At 44.9% G+C, this 18,219-nt stretch overlaps 1 protein-coding gene across 1 annotated transcript in view; it reads left to right on the plus strand.

The window, feature by feature from the left end:
* Pcsk2 (proprotein convertase subtilisin/kexin type 2) overlaps positions 1-18,219 on the plus strand; it is a 302,691-nt gene that overhangs the window by 262,538 nt on the left and 21,934 nt on the right. The window contains exon 8 of the mRNA NM_012746.2: positions 9,290-9,465. Coding sequence (NP_036878.1) covers positions 9,290-9,465 — 176 coding nt within the window. The remainder of the gene's footprint in view (positions 1-9,289; positions 9,466-18,219) is intronic.

The raw sequence follows: 18,219 nt of genomic DNA on the forward strand, positions 1-18,219 counted from the left end.
GCACACAGATAAGTGTGCTCCCCACCCTTTAATGAGAAAACTTCTCTTGGCAATACATGGAGGCCATAACAGAAAACCTCAACCAATCAACATGTTGAGCTGTGAATCCTAGTACCAATGGATACATCTACAAAATAACTTGGGTATCTAAGCTTAGAAAACTAGGGAATGCTTAGAATTTGAGAAATTGTCTTCAAGGACACCAATTTCCTATCCAATACCAAATGACCATAGAAATAGAATATATACAAGTAGCATTATATGGACTGAGTAGGTTATATTTAGGAATATATGTATATATGTACATATATGCACATAGCAACAATTAATAAAAAAAGAGGCCATGCATTTGAAATAGAGCAAGGATGGGTATGTGAGAGGCTTTGGATGGAGGAAAGGAAAGAGAGAAATGGTGATTATCTTGAATAGAAAAACAGTCCCAGGTTTAGGGACAGGGAGACAGAAGGATCCCAGGCATTTCCTGGACATGTATTCTAGCCTAATTAGTGAGCGCCAAGCTAGTGATACACTGTCCCCAAGAAAATGAATAGTGTTCCTAAGAATGACACCCAAAGTTGTCCACAATCTCCAAAAGTATATTCATGCTTGCACACAAGCAGGAAGATGTATACACGCATGCACACACACTCAAAAAGATAGACACGTATGCACACACCAGTGTGAGCACACATACGGGGCGGGTAGATGGGGCAGGGAGGGAAGGAGGGAAAGGGAGAGGAAGGTGGAGGGAGGGAGGGAGGGAGGAAAGGAGAGGGACATGGACAGGGAGAGGGAGGGGGAGAGAGGGAGGGAGGGAGAGGGACATGGACAGGGAGAGGGAGGGGGAGGGAGGGAGGGAGGGAGAGGGACATGGACAGGGAGAGAGAGAGGGAAAAGGAGGGAGGGAAGGAGGGAGGGAGGGAGGGAAGGAGGGAGGGAGAGATGTATATGCACACACACATGTTTCTGAAAAAGTTAAGATTGTCAAATGCACATCAGGGCTCCTCCTTCTCCTTTGCCTTCTTCTTCTTTCTTTCTGCTGGATGTTTCCTCTAGAAACATCTCAATTCCCTAACCCCCCAGGCCCTGCTTCCCTAAAAGCAAAACCAAAAGCAAGGAATTAGGCATAGGCTTTTTATTTAGGAGGTGATCACAAGAAGCCAGTGAGGAAACTTTAAGGGAAAGACAGGCAAAGGAGGGGAGCCAGCACACAACGGGTGATGAGCTGGACCAGTCTGACAAGAGCTCAGTCCTGTTTCCTGTCTTGCTCTGGGAACATTCATGACTCTCCCAAGCCTTACGTAGCCTCTTCTGTAAGCAGCAGGTTGGACATGCCTGTCTGGTCCAATCCCATGCTGTGCCCCAAAGAGTTTCTTCACTATTTCCCAGAAGACAGTGAGGGCTTCTGCTTGAGGAAACATCAAAGTTGGTCAAGAATTGCAAGCAAAATCAGTTTCAGAATCCCCAACCATGCAAAATTGATAGGGGAAAATATTTTATTCATCCCTGTTGATAATACTGAAAGCTGCTGTGTGTGTATGTATGCGTGTACCTGTGTGTGTCTGTGTCAATATGTATCTGTGTCTTGTGTGTGTCTGTATATGCATCTGTGTGTGTCTGTGTCAATATGTTTGGGTCTGTATGACTGTGTCTGTGTCAATATAGGTCTGTGTCTCTGTGTGTGTGTCTCTGTGTGTGTGCGTGCGTGCGAGCGTGCATGCGTGCGTGCGTGTGTGTGTGTGTGTGTGTGTGTGTTTCACTAAAAATGAACCAAACTCTTCCAAAGAACTTCCCTTAAGCAATTTTCTATGCTATGGAGGGCTAAAGCGCCACCTGGTGATCAACTGAGAAAATTGTTGGTCTGTGGCAGTCTGGAGGTGCTTGGTGACAGGTTTAGGGAGGTGCTGGTAGGAGCACTCGGTGGGTCTTGGAAAGAAAAGAGGAAAGGGGTTTGTCAAGGTTTAGTGGCATGGACCTAAAACCCCTGAACACGGGAGGCTAAACCAGAAGCATCTTGAGTAAGAACCAACCTGAGCTGCTTATGAAAATATAAATAGAAGATGAATCTCCTCAAGGGGAAAAGAGAAAGACCGCTAGGCACCTCTTCACGTGCGTCCTGCCTATCCAGCGCTTCAGTTCACAGATTTCGCTCATGTTCCCTGTTGGTGTTCAGGCACACTTGGTACGTCATATATAACTGGCCACGAGTTTGTTTCAGTAAGTACAAACTATGACACAAAGCTACCAGACTGTCTAGAATCTACTTTTCCAGATGCGATGCTAAGTTGACTAGCCATTCTGTTTTTCTCCAGATGGTAAGCTGGTGTTTTCAGTACAATCCCTGCAGTAACCCCCACAGACAGTCATGTGCATATTGTGTGTTGTATATTAAGTTCCTATATATACGTGATTCAATAGCTAGGTAAGTTCATTTCGATAAAACCACCTAAAATATTAGTTAGACAGTATGGCTGGGTGTGGCTGCTATGGCTGAGGACATACCTTCTCCCCTATGCCACTCAGGCTCAATCAGTTCCTGGAAATACCTCACAGACACATCCAAGATGATGCTTCGATAATTCCTTATATATTCCTTCATCAGTCAAGTCGACACCTGAAGTCATCCGTGTCACGCGTGGCCATTTGATTCTCCCTGAGCAACCATAGTCTCCACAAATGCAGTGTCAGTCTACTCGGTCTCACCTTAGCACTGCAGCATCTAGATCAGACTGTGGCTCGCAGTCTACGTGCAAATCCTATTTGCTGGATAAGAGGGAAGAATGGAAAGGAAAGGGAGGGCGGAGAGAGAGTGGAAGTCAACGAACAAACCCACTAGGATACTAATGACCACTAAATGATAGAATGGGTACAGCAGTAGAATTGAGAGATTGGGGACCTAAGGTCCCAAAGCGTCAACCCAGGAGGTAAAACATGTCCACCTACCAGAACCATCAACCTCTGTTACTTTGTCCCCTTCAGATCTGTTCCCAGCAATCAGGAGCCTTCTCCAGACACTCTCAGCTCATTGCTTCTCAAATAGGCTGCAGAGATCTCTGGGAGATGCCCAGGTACAGCAGAGATGCCAGTCTAGTGAACCCTTTGCACAGTGCCCTGGGACCCTCCATGCAGAAAAAAGTACAAGACCGTTGGCCAACCTCCTCTGTTGAAAATAGAGTGTCTAACTTTTCCCAGGCTCTCATTTTCAGAATCTCTAAATACTGGGACCTGAAATGACTAAAAGTCTAAATATCTGCGATGTTCACATAATGACAATTATAAAACTAACAATAACAATCAACATGTTGCCCTTCTGTCAGGCACAGTGCAAAACTCTACAACTCTTCTCATGTTAGATGCAATTCTATCACATTGTTCTATCTCTATATGACATATTATATGTCATAACCTTTTGCATGCAAAACTTAAACACAGGAACCACATATTATTACATTGTGAGGTTATTCTGCACCTGGTGTCCCTGCTGGGGAAACTCCCATTCTGCTGAAGTAGCTGAATCAGGATGGAATCCCAAGCCTCTATGACAGGGAAGCAGCTCCTTCCTCTTCATTTGTTCCACTCAGGGGCATGTGAGACCCTTAAAAATCTCTTTAAAGGGGTGTCATTCAGGCTCCACTTTCCTGCCCTCCCTGATAGGTCACCCTGGGGGAGGGGGGACAAAGCAGGAACTCCCTGGGTTCTGGCCTCTGTTTCTAAGGACACAGTTTCTGCCTCTTCTCCACTCAGCCAGGGGAGGAAGGAGGCAGGAAGAATTCCAACTAGGCTGACTCCTTAAGAGCAGTTGTCTAACACAGAGACTTGTGTCCAGGATTATTAATATAGTCTGGAATCTTTAAATCATTCCACGAAGCATCTGAAATTTTAATTATTGATAGCCCTAATTACTTCTTTCATATGAATTTTGGAATGAAAGACCAATTTTATTTACTTTGTAAAAAGTGCTATCTTTGGTGGCTAATTATGTAAGGAGACAATCCAATTCTCTTTTTTAAATTTTCACTTTTAGACACATTTAACCTGTTCAACAAAAGAACTGGACGTGAAAGGTTCAGCGGATGAGTGTGCAGTCGTGGAGCCTGGTTACCTGGTTCAATCCCTAGAACCTAGAAGGGAAGGAGGGAACTGACTCCTGAAATTGTCCTCTGACCTACCTATGCATGCCACGGCATGTACACATACACACACACACACACACACACACACACACACACACATATCATACATGCATACATGCATGCATACATACATACATACATACATACATGTCTCAGTTAATGTTTTACTGCTGTGAACAGACACCATGACCAAAGCAACTCTTAGAAGGACAACATTTAATTGGGGCTGGCTTACAGGTTCAGAGGTTCAGTCCATTATCATCAAGGTGGGAACATGGCAGCATTCAGGCACGCATGGTGCAGGAGTTGCTGAAGGTTCTACATCTTGTTCCGAAGACAAACAGGAGAAGACTGACTTCTAGGCAGCTAGGATGAGGGTCTTAAAGCCCACACCCATGATGACACATTTCCTCCAACAAGGCCACATCCACTCCAACAAGCCGACACCTCCTAATAGTGCCACTCCCTGAGCCAACCATATTCACACCATCACAATATATAATACACACACGCATACATCACACACATTGTGTATGTACACACAAACATGATAGTCACACATACGTCATGCATACATGTGTACACACACATACATACTGAAAAAGAGAGACTGAGAAAAAATTGAAATATAAAATCATAAGTACGTAAATGAACAAAAATAGCAAACCTTCCCAATATTACTGGCTGGTTTGTCAGCCTAGTGTTGCTGAAAGCTCAGGGCAGTGCCCAGCCTTTCGGGTAATCCTGCCTCAGGCCTTCAATGCATTTATATAGTTCAAGGCTGTTGTACAGGAGGGGACCCACAGTGACTAGTAGGTGAGACACCTATCTCCATCATATGAAGACAGGGGTGGAGGGGCAAAACCATGTGACATAATTATCTCTGCTCTGAGCAGAGTAAAGCAAGATGGCAGACAGGAAAGCCATCATGGGTTCTATAGTTAGTTCCATGACACCTTGGGCTTCCCAGAGTAACGCAAAGCAGAGCAGGCCCGGGTGGATTTGCCTTGGCTGCCTTCCTTTTCAAACCAGAGCAGATGAAATGGCCCAGGAGACGAGATCCCCTTTAGCTGATGTCTTCACCATAACAGGATAAACACTTGAGGAGACTTGAGGAACACCGCATCGGTGGTGTTCGACTTTAATGTTAATTAAAAACAGAAGGTAATTTTTAAAATTAATTCTGTAAAGACTATGAGAAGCATACTGTTGATCACATAATATGGAACTTCTGTCAGCAATGAGTCACTTTCACATGGTCATCGTTTCTGTTAACCACTAATTTACACAACACGTTCATGAGTTTATATACTTCCTGTCTGGGTCCTTTAAGCAAATCAATTAAAATCACCATCACCATAAACGTCATGAATGCTGACTGTTCAGACCCTAAAATCTGGTTGAGCATGAACTTGCTTCTTAGCCTCTGGGGCTAATATTCATGAGCACAGAAGGTACCAATTATCTGTGCCCAGGTGATAGATTACAGCATGAGCTGGTATCAGATGAGAGCACAGATGAGATTTCAGGGTTCTGCTGAAATCCACTGGGCCTTTGCAGCCCCAGGGCACCAAGCTGTGTCTTCTAAATGTGTGAAGAGGAGAGAGACAGAGTACTATGACCATTAATGAAATGTGCAGACCTGGGGGTGAATTGTATGGAAATGCCAGCTATACAGCCTGTAGCTGTCCCCACCTATCAAGTCATGTCAACCAGTAGAGCATCTTACAGATGTGAAAACACTGACCTCCAGCCCCTCCAGTCCCTCCAACACCTCTCTTCCTGTCTCCCACTACCTTCCCATTGCTCACAGGTCATCTGAGAGCACAGGAGAGATAGAGGCCCTTCCTAAAAGACTTCAGGTCACCCTGAGCCTGTGCCTTGATCACTAATAGTGCTGTCATTTGCAAAATTAATACTGTATCTCATTCAGTTAATTCATGCCTCAGTCCTCCGGAGGTTAACATGATTAAAAAGAAATGCCAAGAGCCTGGCCCCAAGAATATGAATGAGTCCAACTCTCAGTATGTGGCCACCCCTACCTCCCTCGATGCTAAAGCAGCCAGATAAATATACATCAGCTCTCGTGCTTTCTATTGTTCAGCACAAAGGGAGCGTGTGACGGGGTGAAGTAAGAAGCACACTAAGGAACTGGAGTTGTAAAGATGAAGAAGGTTCAAGAAGCAGCTGCCTGCCCACACTGACTCTGACAAACCTAGGGCAGCATCAGCCAGCTGATGGGACAACCAGGGCTACTTTAGCCCGTGTTACGTTTGCCTCATCTTGCTTTTTGAGGTTGACTGCTCAAGCCTGGATAATTAGTACCAGAAAAAATTCAAAGCCATATGAACTTTCTCCTTAAAACAAGAGAAAATTGCCCTCTCTGTTTACCACCCACAAAGCAAACACAAGTTCACTTAAAAATTTTTTCTATTCCAGCTTATTCTGTAGCCCAGTGGTCTCTATGTTAAATTGTTGCAGGCCTGTTAGGAATTGAACCCAAGATCATGCATACATACATACATATATACGTACATGCATGCATACATACATGCACAAATACACATATATACCTGTGTGTTTGTGTATGTATATTTGTGTGTGTATGTATGTATGTATGTATGTATGTATGTATGTATGTATGTATTAGGCAAGCACTCAACCACTGAGCTACATCACCATTTTTTAATGTTTGTTTGGAACAAGATCTTAGTAAGTAGACCATTCTGATCTTGAACCTACAGTCTTCCTACTTCGACCTAAGTTACTTCTCTTAGGTATGGGTTGCACAGGCCTAAGTGTCTTGAACTAAACAAATTTAAAAGCATATGAACTTTCTCCTTAAAACAAGAAAATTACAGGCATGCACCACTGTGCCATGCGACATTTCTTCTTCAGTAAATAAATTAGATATAAGTCCATAGCCATATATAGTCTTAAGCTTTCTGAAAATACAACTTCTGAAAAGTTCAGACCAAGTCTTCTTAATCTAAATGAACTTCATCCAAAAGGAAAGATATCAATTCATAATTGAATGTTAGTTGGCATAAATGGCTGACCTGACTTCAGGGTCAAGGCAGAGGGCTGAGGGATTAATGGCTGTCCATGGCCTTTATTACTTGTTCTTCTGAACCTGTTATTTCTGCTGGAGAGGAAACATACAGACACACCAGATACAGACATTCATCCTTAAGAATCCACTATCTGAGGTAAATATCCAGCACCATGTTGGACCCGGGAACACAATAACAGCACCCCAGGCACCAAAACGCCTTGCTGACAAGACATAAAGCACTGTTACCCCTGAAAAGCCTAAAGGGGTTGTGGGAGAAACTTTGATCCAAGCATGGGTGGTGAACCCCACATCACTGAGGAGGCAGGAAAGATGCCTAGCCTCTTGAGGTAAGAATAGGCAGCAAACACGGACTGGTCAAGGCCCCACCCCCACCCCAGCACATATATAGCAGAGGACCGCCTAGTCTGACCTCTGTGGGAGAAGATGCACTTAATCTTGGAGACACTTGAGGCCCCAGGGAAGGGGAACTCCTGTTGGGGGTAGGGATCACCCGACCACCCTCTTAGAGGCGAGGAGGAGAAAGAATGCCATGAGGAACTGTGTGAAAAGGGGGACCTCGAGGGGGAGCAAAGACTGGAATGCAAATAAATAAAATAACTTTTTAAAAAAGAATAGGCCTTGGAAAGAAAAACAATATCTTGTCAACTTCCTCGTGCCCTGAAAGACCTGAGTGGCCTCTATTTAAATTGATTTGCATTGTGTTAGAGAACAGCGATTGAGAAATAATGTCCTTGAATAATAATGTCCTTTGTCCATAAGTCTTTTCCTATGGCTTCATGTGAACTAAGAATGGAGATTTGGGACCCAGATTTTAGCTAGACATGGCCTGGGCATTTCACTTCGTAATCCTTGTATTAGCTCAATGTCTGTTGCTATAACAAAATACTTGAAACTGAGTTATGTATAAAGAGGTTTATTTGGCTCATAGCCTTGAAAGATGAAAGGCCAAGATCAGGAAACCTCATTGGACCTGGCAGAAACACAGACAAGAATGATTACTTGGTGACAGAAAGCCAGAGCATAGGGAAGTTCAGTTTTGCTCTTTTTCTAACAACTCACTCTCATGGGACCCACCCAGGGTCCTCAGTGAACCACCTTAATCCCTTCCAAGAGCAATGCCCCCACAACAACCTAGTTACCTCAGATCTCATATTGCTATTGAGTACACGGGACCCAGCTCAAATCTTAGGAGACACATTCAAACCACAGAAGTCCCCACAGTTACTTCACCTTCCCCACACTCTCGACCACAGCTGGCATAACCCACATGATGAAGCCTTGTAGGGAGCAGTCTAGACCAATCAGCCACATCTGGAGGAGTCCGTTGGCTGGAGAGTTAACACTGAAGAGATCTTGTAGTCAGCCAGGGGTTGCTATGAGGAGCTTGGCAGAGGAACAAAGAAGCTTCTTTGTTCTTTTGCCTTGTGACCCTGTGTGCAATTCTGATTTGCCCAGTTCAGTCCTAACCATCAGGCTCTAATCCTCTCTGGCAGGATGTCACTCCCCAAAGGCATTAGAGGGTAACAGACTTCCAGACATACCACGAGCATAAGGAAGGGACTGTACCAAACACCTCATTGCTGACCACTTATATAGTGTGCTCCATTCCCTCTCAGCTATGATGAACTGACAGTGCCTTTTTCTTTTTTATCTCACCTCTGGTAACATTCCTGTCCCCCACTCTCTGAGCCCTGGAGCTTTTTTGCTAAGTGTCAGTTGTCTCCCTCTTTCCACACAACTATATTCACCCTAAAAACCTTGCTCCCCTCCCCCCATCAACAGCAGTCAATTGTGCACCACTGGAGGCTGGGTTCCCACTTAGTCACTTAGTAAGGATACCCTTGCATATTATGTCTCCCCATTAAGAACACAAGTAAATTCGTCTCAAGGAAACATGTGAGTCAAGTCTGAAAAGGAGTGGTTAGGGCAGCCTGAGCACCATTTTTGACCCTCAGACTCCATGGTATTTGAGGGCACTGAAGGTCCCCAGCTCCTCCCAGAACCCAAGCTTTTCTCCACCCCCATGTCTTCCGAGAACTGGAGTGTCAAAGTCTTGTTTTCTTGTCCAACCTGTGCATAGGTATCCGGATGCTGGACCAGCCCTTTATGACTGACATCATCGAGGCCTCCTCCATCAGCCACATGCCTCAACTGATCGACATCTACAGTGCAAGCTGGGGCCCCACAGACAACGGGAAGACAGTTGATGGGCCCCGAGAGCTCACGCTCCAGGCCATGGCTGATGGTGTGAACAAGGTAAAGACTTTCCTGTCACCACAAGGCCCCAGTCCACCCATGAGGTAGAATATGGAGGGTAAAGTGGTGGTGACATACAGTTAATAGAGTGGCAGGGACAGGGAGAAGTAGGTCTATATCCCTATAGACCTATATGTTAGTTTAGATCCTGTGGAAGATAGAAACGGAGTTGGCTTTAGTGGTGCAAGAGGCGCATGATAAAGAATTCCTAGAGATTATATTACAGAGCAGGAGTCACCTAATCAGGACATGAGCCAGGCTCAGCGATCAGAGCACTCCTGAGCCAAGACCGCATCCCAATGCCTAGTACTCAAGAAGCTCTCAGCAAGTGAATTCACCCAGCCTACCCTGCTTTGTTGCCTATAAAATAGACGTTTGTGGAATCCTACAAGGGATTGGGAACATTATGGTAAAATACAGTCATGGCACTGGAAATACTCACAGTCCCACGCACAGCTGACCCTTAGTCAACTCCCCAAGACTTCATGGCACAAACACAGCCTCTGCAGATGTGGGCCCTATGCATCAGGAATTCAGAAAGGGCACATTGGGAGTGGCCTGACTTTTCTCCTCTGGAGGGCCTAAAGTGTCAAAGAACATGTGGTTTGAGCATTAGTTCCCCAACTGTCCTCACAAACTGGTCTGAGTTGCTGTATTTAAAGCCCTGGTCCCAGCAAGCCTTGGGGATAGAGGTGATGAGAGATGCCATGTCTCAGCCCAGACTGCCTGCTGAGGCCAAGGCTTCATTTGAACAAGATTCTATCAGCAGCTAAGGGACATTGTTGTTTCTGACTCGGGATCTACGAGTTGTAACCCTAAGATACTAAGACCCTAAAATGGCACTTTAAACATACACACACACTAAACAGAAAGGGAGTGACAACCACTTACATTCTGGGAGTAACAGGGTCATGTGAATATTTGGTGACCAAGCTGTATGCCCCGCCTATCTCCATACTGCAGGAGCAGACATCCAGGGAGCTCGGCTGAAGGATGTCTTTTGAGGAAGCAGGAATGGCCAGGGCAGTAGGGTGGTTCGGGCAGGTCCTCAGATAGCTGAAGGAGAGTTGGGCTGCCTGAGTTCCAGATGGCTGTAAGATATGTGGAAACCCACACTAGGGCTCTGAAGTCCAAGTCCTAGGCCACCCTCACCCCATCTGTTCTCCCTGGCTTTAGCTCTCACTCTCTTCCGTCCTTTCTTCTCTTTCTTGGGACACATATTCAGGTAGCACAAAGGTCCCCTTCCCATCCTTGCTCATCACAACATGGCAGCCTCTGTTCTGCTTGTCCCCACTGCTTCCAGGGAGATATTGGGCCCAAATTAGGAGACATGTCCTCCCCAAGCCTAGGCTGAAAAATTAATATGGCATTATGTGACTCAGAGTATGAAGGGGTCAAGGACAGTGACCTGTCTAATGCCTTCTTTTTCTCTTCTGTGGAGTAACAACTTATGATGGTGACTATTCAATAGTCACCGCCCTCTAACGGAGAAGTCTCTCATGCACTGTTAAATTCTGTCAAGGGCCTGAGCATAAGTATAATACCATATTTCCCTCTCTGCTACACGGTTTAGTAGTGAACCCAATCCCTCCTCCTGAGCTCTCATCACTAGGTGTCTCAGAATATAACCTAATTTGGAATTCAAGTCATTGCAGATATAACTAGTGACCATGAAGTCATGGTCAAGTGAGTCAGGCCCCTAAGCCAGTATGATAAGAATAAGAGTCCACAGCTATTAAACGAAAGTGTTTGCCCACAGATATGCTCAAAGGGAGAATGTTGCACAAAATTGAAGACAGGATCCATATACAAGAAAACAAATGCCAAGGTGCCAGGGAATCACCAGAGACGGGGGAGGGTGTGGAAGAGCTCTCCTCCAAGGTGGAGAGGAAGCAATTCAGTTGATACTTCAGTCTCCAACAGGTAGATTCTAGGGCAGCTAGGCAATGAGTATCTGTTGTTTAAAACACCCAGTTTGTAGTACTTTGTTATGGTTCTCCTAGAAAATTAATGTACCCTTCCAATCTTGTAAGAGACAATCAAAAAGGGCATTTGGCCAGACTCTGTAACAATGTGGAAAGGCCCGGTCACTTTTCCAGTTCACCTTGATGCCCCCTGCTCTCTCTTTTATAGCCAAGAAGGCCGATCACTGGTCCAGTGGCACGTTTTTCTTCTCTTTTGCAAACTCAAAATACTATCTTCCTTTACTCTTTATCATAATTGAAGAGCAAGCATTCAAAACTCTACAGAAAACCACATCCAATCAAAATCCAGAGCTATGGAAGCCTAGCCCCAAGGGATACATCTACAAAACACGGCCACATCTATGGTTCAGAGATCATTATGTTAGATAGAGCAGAGAGATCGTAAGAGCCAGAGGACCAGAGAGTTTGCTGTGAGAATGTGTCTCCTGGCAACTTCAGAAGCTCTACCATAAAATCTCACCGATACGACTGCCTAAACAGGAGCTGGCCAAGAATGACGCCTATAGAGTTGCCAAAGTGGATAGAGGACTGTTGTAATTCAATCTTAATGACAGAAATGTTCCTGTGCGCCTGCTGACATCACACTGATAGCTTGAAATCAGGCATGGGAGCTGGCAAATAGAGCTTCTATGTCCCTCTTCCGAGAGGAGCTTGTTCACCAACATAACCCTGGTTTTCCTTCATTCGTAGAAGTTACAGAGTCCATATGCTCCCCCTGTATGTAGAAGACAGCCTTGGCCTAGCAAGGCTTAAAGTTCCCCTTGGGAGGGGAAAAACTAGGATAAAAGCCCCTGAGAACTTGAATTGTTTCTGCAAAATGACAAGTTTTCAACCTGAGTCACCATTTATCCTATCCATCAAGAACAGTCTTGCTGAGTAAGCTGTGACCTCTCTCTTTAAGAGTTGTCTCCCTTACGTTCAACACAAAGTTCAAGAATCACAGAGTGCTGAAGTACACGGCTTCGTGTCATCTGCTACCCATCAGTTCCTACACTTGGGTAAGCCCTGTTGGGGAACTAACAAAATGATGTTCTGTTACAAGGCTGTGGCCATCCGCCATTGCAGTTGAGCCAATCCGAATCAGTATGGAGGGACCTGATATTTGATGGCACGGGGCAAAGGTCCTACCAATGGGACCCGGTGGCAGGAGGTGGGGTTGCTGCCCTGTCTCAAATAGTCAGGGCGCATTTTGACTCATCAGCAGCTTGCTGTCTTAACACGTGATTCACCTCATGATTGACAAAGAGCATGCATCCAACCCGGGAGCACAACAGTGGACATGATGTGTTTTGGCACCCGAAGCTGGAAGAGTCAGGCAAGTTTGTAATAAATGCCTTCCGTCCACATTTGCAATGCAGATCCCCTTCAATCAGGGCATCCCCCAGTGGCTCCTGTCATTTACCATGCCTCTCAATGTCACATCTCAGAGCTGGCTCCTTCTCTTCACTCCATCCGTAACCTCCCTGACTGCAACTGAAAGGCCTTTTCGAGTGTGATGGTTCTGCATAACATGCCAAGATTTCTGGGAAGTAGGAAAAGAATCTCATGGCTTACCTTCAGACAACAGCACGCGAATATTGTGAAGAGGAAGAGTGCACCATGCAGTGGGAAATAAGTTTTCCCATTTGACTTTTCCCTGGGCTTTGTTTCAAGATAACACTTTTTAGACAGTTTGGGGGTATTTTTTTAAGTGATGGCATAGTATAGAAAAGCAAAGGGGTCCTCCTCATCAGTTACTTGACTTACTCTAAAGAAAAACCTCCTAGGGAGGATGATATCCATCCACACACAGGAGTCTGACTGTCAGTATCACAGAGAGGCAGTTCTTACATTTGTCTTTGAATATTAATATCCCACAAAAGGCTTTTGTTTAATGAATATAATAGCCATAAAAATGAGGAGGAAAATGAAGAGGTGGGTCACGAGGCTCTTAACAATGCCCACCCTGTATGGCATAGTCTTTACCATCCCCAAGTGCCTAGCATGTGCTTCACACACAAACCACACTTATCTGGATCTTTAGAAATGTCAGCTGGCCGCTTCTAGATTTTTTCAGTGGAAGCTTTAAGAGGCATCAAAGAACAGGAAAGATGGAAGGAAAGAGATTAGCAGACAAGATGTCTCCGTGGCCAAGTGCTTTCCTGCCAATCACAAGGCTCTGGGCTTGGTCCCCAGAATCAAAGGAAAAGAATGAACTCTTTCCCTTTGGCCTATGGCCTCTTTAAATTGGTAGTGTACATATTACGTTTATAGTTAAAGCATTTGTCACAGTATAGCTGTTGGTAGCAGAGATCCAAAATGATTGCGCTCTACCTGTGCTGGTTAGTTTTGTGTTACCTTGACATGAGCTAGAGACAGCTGGAAAGACGGAACCACAGTCAAGAAAATGGCCTCAGCAGAATGGCCTATATAGGCAGGCCAATGGTGCATTTTCTTAATTAGTGGCTGATATGGGAGGGTCCATCTCACTGTAGGTGCTACACAAGAGCAGGCTGAGCAGGCCACGGAAAGCAAGCTAATAAAGCAGCATTGTCCCATGGCCTCCAAGTTCCTGCCTTGAATCCCTGACCTGAATTCTCTGAAGGATGGACTACAAACTGTAAACTCAAACTCTTTCCTCCCCTGGTTGCTCTTGGTCATGGCGTTTTACCACAGCAATAGAAACCTAACTGGGACACAGTGTGAGTAGAACTCAAGTTCAGATGTAACCTTGGGCTTTCCACCCACACCAGCCTCCTCGAAATAACTTTGAGGCTTTTTATATATGAATAAATGCCTAGGCCAAAGGCCTTGGATCATCCCCTAACTATCTTATAACCTAAATTCTGTTATTCTCTTCTACGTTCTGCCACGTGACTGGTTAGCTGGTCCTTGGTAACAGGTGACCTCTTCCTCTGTGGGGCCGAACCTCCCCCCATTCCCTGATGTCCCACCTTCTAACCCCACCTCAGCTCATTGGCCAATCGGCTTCTTATTGGCAGGTGAATCTTCCACACAGTGCACAAGAGATTATCTCTACATTCAGGACTTAAGTTGATGTTATTTGGGAGGTAAAGGGGGTACCAGGGGTGAATAGAGAGGTGAGGGAGAACCAGAAAGGATCAGTTCAGGCCTTATATTCAAGCAGGCTACCCACGTGAGCAATTAAAATCATAGAATATCAGAAATCCACATAAAACACACAGTAAAATGTGTTCTGTGCAAAGGAGCTAAAGCCATTGAGATTTACTCCCAAGGGGTGACAGTGCCCTACCAGTCAAAGCCAGAGGCAGGTAGATGGAGAAGCCTTCAGCCTGTTAGGAAGAAGCCTTAGACAAAGAGATGCCCACTCTGGTATTCAGAAATCCCATGCACAAGAGGTTCTGAGGCCCAGGGGATCTGGGGTGCCATCTGCCATCTGTTACAGTAAATGGAGTTCAGCTAAAGCAATATCTAATGAGAGACCTCCAGTCAAAGCTCGACCTCGGAAATAGTTCACCATGTGGACAAAAGGATGCAGTTCTTGCAGGGGGAGGGATGAAGCAACAGACAAGCCATCAGAGAGCACAGTATCTCATCTTCCAGCATCTTCCGTTCCTCTGACAACCGGAAGAATTCAGACAACACGAACGAACCTTGACGGTGACAGGACTCGTAAGGTTCTTCCCTCTCATAAAGGGAGCACAGCCTCCAGGAAAGCCTGGAACATTCTGCCTGGTTCTAATGGCTGTATCTCAGCCCCATTATCAATCACTTCTAAGGACTGCTACTAGAGAGAGCAAATAATTGGTTTCGGAATAGTTAAAGACCAGCTGCAGGAATTCTCTGTGGTGCTGATGAGACTGAGTTGGGACAGGGCATAGTGCAAGCATCAGGTTTCTGCACTAGAATACATGAAGATGAGCCCCTTGTGAGAGAGTGGCTCAAATGCCACCATCCAGGAGGGAGGGGTACAAGGGCTGGCCGAGGAGAAGGTGATCAATCAGGTGCAGGCCAGGCAAAGCCCTGGTGCTGTTCGTGGAAATTTAATCAGAGTGTGGGTCAAATAGTGTGGCACCAGTGGCAGGGCCTCGCAGGCGATGGATGCCTCATGCCACAGAGCACTCAGGGAGACCAGATGTGATTTATCCTCTGAAGCCCAGTGAAGCCTCACATTTGGGTGAGGAATGCTTAGCACGAGCCTGCAACTTGGCCTCTGAAATGGTTCACCTACCATTGCAAGTCTTCCCTGCGTTTCTGGGACAAAAAAGAAATAGGGGAAGGCAGAGGCTTCGGATCAAGGTGTTCACAGTCAGTTTCAGCTACACAAGGAGTTCAAGGCCTGGGCTATATGAGCTCCTGCAGCACAAAGGGTAGGTCTCCCTGGCATGTGCAAGACCCTGGATTCAAGCCCAGCTCCACAAAAAAATTATATTGGCAATTATGATGTATAGATGTTAATACTACAGTCATTATACAGAGCAAAAATATGTGGATGAAGAATCTTCAAACATACATTTTTTCTCATCAAAAATGTCTTCTTTTAATAACTCTGCCAAAGAAAACAGAGCTAAAATGACATATATATAAGTATATATAAAGAGAGAATGGAAAAAAATATGTTTATTTTAAACATTATGCAGGTTTTTTTAAACTAGAATAATCCTCCACATGTCTATAAAAGAAGAATTGTGAAATGTCTATTTAATAAGGCTAATAAAACATGACATAGAATAGTATTAATCACATGAGTAGATGTTAATTATATAATAGTAAAAAGCACATTTTTAAGCAGGACAAATAAAATGAATCTGTCTCATTATCCCAGGTTCATTTCTAAAGCTATAATAATATTTTGCCCCTGTCTATAAAACTGTCAGGAACCCAAAAAATTGCACTAAGAATCATTTATTCTCGGGTTATAAAGAATTCCTATTTTCTTCTCCATAGTCTGTAGATTTCAATTTTTTTTCAATTTTTTTTTTCGGAGCTGGGGACTGAACCCAGGGCCTTGCGCTTGCTAGGCAAGCGCTCTACCACTGAGCTAAATCCCCAACCCATATTTCAATTTTTATATATTGCATGTACTTTTCACAATAAAAAGTTAAATAACTTTTTACAGCACATTAATTAGTTTAAAGCGCTAAGATGTCAGAGTGGAAACCAGAGGCAGAACCCAGCACTTGGGAGGCTGGGGCAGGAAGATTTCTGTGAGTTTGAGGTCACAAAACCAGGGTGGACTATAAACCTTTGCTTCCATTTGGTGGCAGCCCCTCTGCAGCCCAGTCCCCTCCCACAGCCTCATTCATGCATCTGTGACCAACCGGAAGGTAAGCTAGAGACTTACTGGTCTAAGGAAGATCTCACAGGCGTCTGAGAGCTGTGGACTATCAGCTGTTGACTATTTGACTGGGCTCTGTGACTATCGTCAATCAGACTAAGTCAGACTGATTGCCATGGTGTAACCAATCTCTGAGACATAGCAGAGATGCACAAAGTTTTCTAAGTTTGGGGCTTAGAATCTTTGCCCACTGGATGTCTCTCACATTTTAATGGGCATATTAAGACATGAAGCCAGTCAGGATCAAAGAGGTAGAAAATAGACCCCCTCTCCTCTTGGGCAAAACTGCAACATCATATCACAAAGGGCATCTAAACCTGGACTTATACAAGTAGAGGCCACAGTAACATCCCCCACACCAAAGTGTTTCTTTGTGTCACGGTTAATTAACTGGGTGGCAGTCTGCTCAGGAGCTGGTAAGGGAGGGTGTCCCAGGTATTTTGCCCTAACAGGAATCTGGGTATATGTCCCTCCACACCTCATGCAGAAACCATCTGTTTCTCCTCCGCTGTGGTTGCTGAGAGCAGCCGCTTGTCTTGATGGAGTCTTTTAGTCGTACACATTTACCAAGAATCTGAAGATGATTCCCAGTTAGTAATCAATTATTTGCGGACTTATTGACACCCTCGGTGGCAGGTTAATTAATTCCCAGTCCTGTTAGAAGAAATTCAGAATGCCACTTCTCCTTGTCAAGAGGCAGACAAACCTTGGAGGTGATCCAGAACCTTGTTTCCTAATGACATCTCACCTTAAACCACTGACTCAAAACCATAGACATTTGGCGGCCTCACAAAGGCAGGCTTCCTCTGTCTCTCTGACTCCCAGACCCTCACTCTCTTTCCCTCTCCTCCCTTTCTCCTCCCCCTCTCTCTCTTCCACCCCATCCAGCCACCCTGCTCCAAGTCGTGGAGGGCTGGTATACCTGCCCCTCACTCCTCACTCACCCCACCCACCCCTAACCCCATTCCTTCAAGGAGTGCAGAAGAAAAAGCAAGAAGCAAATGGCCCAGTCCTGGCTGAGTCATTCAAGAGACTACTCACGGAGGGCAGGAAAGATAAAAATACCCAGAGCAAGGACTGAACAAGAGCCACACTGACTTCAGTCACTCATAACACAGCTTGTCTTCTGTAACTAACGGCTGAGTTAATGGCCGAATGGGAGCAACTACCGTGCTAACCTCTTGAGCTCAGATGTCATTGGCTATTTGTTATTTCCCGACATTAGGCTTTATCCCTAGAGTTGGTCCCTCGCACAGGCCAAATGGCAGGAAGCATTTAAAATCCAACTGGGTTTTTAAAAAAAAAAAAAAAGCTATGTGCACATATGTAGGATTTTTATATTATTTTGGTTACACATATTCTCTGGACTTCATATACATCTTATGTAGTTCAATATAAGCATACTTATGTAAAATAACTATCACTATAAATACACTTAACTTTTCTTTTCCATATATTTTGATACTTTTT

This window comes from Rattus norvegicus, chromosome 3, assembly GCF_036323735.1.
Source record: "Rattus norvegicus strain BN/NHsdMcwi chromosome 3, GRCr8, whole genome shotgun sequence".
Classification (NCBI taxonomy): domain Eukaryota; kingdom Metazoa; phylum Chordata; class Mammalia; order Rodentia; family Muridae; genus Rattus; species Rattus norvegicus.